The following is a 3,985-nucleotide window of genomic DNA, read 5'->3' on the forward strand; positions in this document are numbered from 1 at the left end:
GCTGATTTGAATATGAGGGATGACTCCCACCTCTCCAGATGTGCTGCAGGACAAGGCAGAGGATTCAGAAGCCCCTAGTGATAGAATGGATGGGAAGAGCATTGAACTCCTTAGCACAGTGAGGAAACAAAGTGTGAAAGTTCTGGAGGTGGAAAGAAACCTGATACCACAAGACTTCCTACACCATGGGCCAGGTAGCCCTCTGGACTTAATACACTGGCTGAAGGAGAGAATCAAAGTGCTAACTTTGCCCTACTACTCCCCTCCCCTGCCAACACACACACACACACACACACACACACACACACCTTTAAAACAACTTGTGCACCTTAACAAGACAGCTTCTCAGAGAGGTACCAGTTTACCTTTCAGACAGCCCACAGATCGACTCCTTTCTTTGGTTTGTAGAAGCTCTGCTTTTAAGAAGCCTTTTTCTTTTCATTATTCCAGAATTATTATTATTACTATTAACCATTTTTGGCCTCATTAAAATTAGTCATAACTCCCACCCTTTGGGAATCCAGCCCCTCCTCTCTTCCTCATCTCATTCCTTTTCCTCCACTTTCCCCATGACATGACCCTAATACGAATTTGTGCTCAGTTGCTCAGTCTATCTGAGTCTTTGCGACCCCATGGACTGTAGCCTGCCAGGCTGTCCATGGGATTCTCTAGGCAAGAATACTGGAGTGGGTAGCCATTCCCTTCTCCAGGGGATCTTCCCCACCCATGGACCGAACACAGGTCTCCTGCATTGCCAGCAGATTCTTTGTGGTCTGAGCCACTGGGAAAAGAATTTGTTTCTTCCTCAATGTTCATGCTGCCTTTAGTGCCTCAATTTTTACTCCTTTCCTCATCTCCAATATTACTTTCAGACCTCAGGTTTTCACTAACCAAGAATTTTCTGACAGTCCCATCTTTTGAATGTCTGTAGTACCATACAATCTCCTTTTGCCTGCAACCATCCCTTTCCCCTCTGCCCTCCTCTCACACTGATTTAAATGCATTTTCTATTTCCACATCACCCTGTGATGTGTCCTTCCCTTGGCCATTGCTCCTTCCCCCAAGGTAGATTAAGTTTCAAAAAAATACTTAATACACAATCTTTTCATAGTATGCTCTAATGCCCCTTTCAGACTCCCTCAAGCTTATTCAAGCATCTCTTGGATTTTCATAGCACCCTGTGATGCCCTCTTTCCTATCCCACCCTCCAATAGAGGTCACATAAACTTTTCTACATTTTCATGGTACCCCATGCTCACTCCCTATTACAGCATTTACCACACTGCCAGTTTACAGATTTATCTCTCTCACATAATCTAGAATATTCTTTAGAACTGAGAGCTGTGCCTCATGAGTATCCCCAGAACCTACACTGGTGCCTCACCCATAACTCGTGGCCAATAAATGGACAAAGTGTCCTCATCACTAAGCTTTTATTTTTTTTTTCTATATTCTGCAGTAATTATACAAAATCAAGATGGTTGTCTGTATTCTTTACACAAAAGGAGACACAGGTTTCAGAAAGGTAGGACACAAAATAATTCTCTCATTCTTCCCTCACAATTTACCGGTTATATCATCACTTTTAAGAGCAGCCTATTTTAATGATAGAAAATATGTGCCCGGTCATAGAATATAACGGATAGGCTTCATTTTAAAACGTTAGCAAAACTGTTATACTAAATCTCAGTGACAGAAAATAAAGGAAAATATCTTTTCTTCAATCATATTTTTAAAACATATTGTGATCTTAATCAACACTGTATTAAACGGAATGAAATTTACAATGTCTAAAGTAAACGTTCTATTTCTCAAACAATTTGATGATCACAAGTACAAAATACAGTGCCCCCTCCCCATTATATTCAACTCATGACCCAAATGATCTACCTCTTGGGGAGTACCTTTGAAGCTGTTTTTAACCTCCCTCATGGGTGTGCTGCATATTTCCCTAAGGGGCAGAATAACCTCTCGCACCTGAATTGAGGATAGCCTCAACTTCTGCATCATCATCAGAATCCCAATCGTAATTACATGGCCAGTCCTTGGAGCATCGGTTACGCACCCTTGCCACAAAGTGCATGACTTTCAGCTTGCTTGATTCCACGTGTGCTCTAGGTCCCCAGAAGAACTCGTACTCCACGGGGCTGCTACGGGGCACCGGCTTATAAATCAGGTACCCTCTGCGCACAAACTCTTCTGTAACGACCTTCTTTGGATCTCCAAAGATGCTGTGCTGCTGGCCAGGCTGCATCCCCAACTTTCCTAGCACTTTCCAGACCAGGGCCTCCTTCGCGCTGTTGCCCATGATGAAGATGAGGGCTAATATAGACATCAGGAGACTTTTCTTGGTGCCTTGAAAGTTGCTCCGGGCTACCGAGGGCTTCTGCGCTTGAGCAGTGCTCAAGGATTCCTCAGGAGTAGTGGAGGTCTCCTCTGGAGTGCTTGGGTCTTCCTCTGGGCAGTTCAGGTCTTCCTCCGGGGTGCTCGAGCCCACAGAGGCGGCCATCGGGGTCTCAGAGGTTTCTGAGGCCTGAATCTTACGACTGTTGCGGTTCTCCTCTGCGGCCCTTGCGTTACGGCGACGCCGGCTCTTTCGTCCCCGTGGCATGTCTTCTACTAAGGGCACGGAGTCTATAGCAATCCTAGAGTAAGATGCCTGCAGAAAGCAGCTATCTTTACTTTAAAGGGGGGCCGCCGCTGAAGCCACCAACATCAGTAGAGTCTTTGTAACAACAAGCGAGATGTTCTCAGCAAACAAACTAACACCCACGTAAGCCGACTTGCCGGAGCAACCGCCCCCAGCGCTCGCCCCGGCAGCAAAGCACGAGAATGCAAAGCTGAATTGACTCCACCTAACCTGCCACGCAATCTCCAAACTCGAAAAGGAAGTGGGCGGTTCGTTCAGGCAGACTTCCGCTGTCAGATAGAAGAACGGACAAGTCAAGGCAGGGGTGGGACTAAGGCAGAAAAGATGATTTGGGATTGGTGAGGGCTGGGGTATGCAACAAGAAGTAAATAGATTAGCGTTCTTTCATTTTTCAGTCTTGTACGAGATTGGTTGGCAGGTCTTGGGAAAGAGTGTGTATCTACTCCATTTTTAGGCTGAGGGTGTATATGAGACAGTGTGGTAGGCGCCTGAGTGTATTCTTGCAAGGAATCAGCTAGTCCCAGCTCTCCTTCCCTGTCTTGGAAAGTGTCTATAATTCCAGGTGCAGAGCCTTTATAGTGTTATATATTCATGAGATTATTAAGCAGGGCACTGACAGAATCAGACTTGCATTTGTACAGCCACAAAGGAGCAGACGATTGTCTGGCAGGTCATTTAGGAAGTATTTAGAGTAAGAAGTAAGAGAGAATGAAAGTGAGCCTTAAGGTGGTTGCCATGGGGATGGAAAGACAGAAAGACATTTTAAAGGTGCTCGTTGACAGGCTTTAGAGACTGATTGGATGAAAGTAGTGAATACGGAGTGGGTGGTGGAGTTCAAGTTGGCGCCAAGGTTTCTTTGCTCCTGTCTACGTGAATATCTGACTTATTTTTCTTCTTTCTTTCATTCTGTTATCCAAACATAATTCAAAGCCTACTCTGAATTCTATCCATTTCAGGTCACTGAAACAGTGGCTCACTGTTTCCTCTGCATGAATTGCCTTTTCTCACATCTCCAACTACCTAAATTCCAACTGCTTGCCCAGAGGCCTCTTCCTCCATGAAGCTCCTCTTCATCTGCGCAAAAGAGTAATGAACCCGTTTTTGCTCTCTATAGCAAGCACTTTGTACTTTACTTATGTCTTTCCAAAGACATTATTTTGCACAAGTCAGTTGACTTCTCTGAGCCTCCATTGCCTCATCTATAAATTGGGTTAATTACAGTACCAGTGGTCTCATAGGGTTGTGAGACTTAAATGAGATAACAAACACAAAGCACTTATCACACAAAAAGCACAGCCTTTGTCTCTCTGAAGGTGTTTCAAGCAATGTGTGAGG

The 3,985-nt window shown here is 44.8% G+C and overlaps 1 protein-coding gene across 1 annotated transcript; it reads right to left on the reverse strand.

The window, feature by feature from the left end:
- Window positions 1-1,416: 1,416 nt before the first annotated feature.
- MAGEH1 (MAGE family member H1) lies at window positions 1,417-2,880 on the reverse strand. Its single transcript, XM_005889529.3, has one exon. The coding sequence runs from the start codon at window positions 2,609-2,611 to the stop codon at window positions 1,952-1,954; it is 660 nt and encodes a 219-aa protein (XP_005889591.1). The 5' UTR covers window positions 2,612-2,880; the 3' UTR covers window positions 1,417-1,951.
- Between the last annotated feature and the right edge of the window lie 1,105 nt (window positions 2,881-3,985).

The sequence above is a fragment of the Bos mutus genome, unplaced genomic scaffold (genome assembly GCF_027580195.1).
Source record: "Bos mutus isolate GX-2022 unplaced genomic scaffold, NWIPB_WYAK_1.1 CTG272, whole genome shotgun sequence".
Classification (NCBI taxonomy): domain Eukaryota; kingdom Metazoa; phylum Chordata; class Mammalia; order Artiodactyla; family Bovidae; genus Bos; species Bos mutus.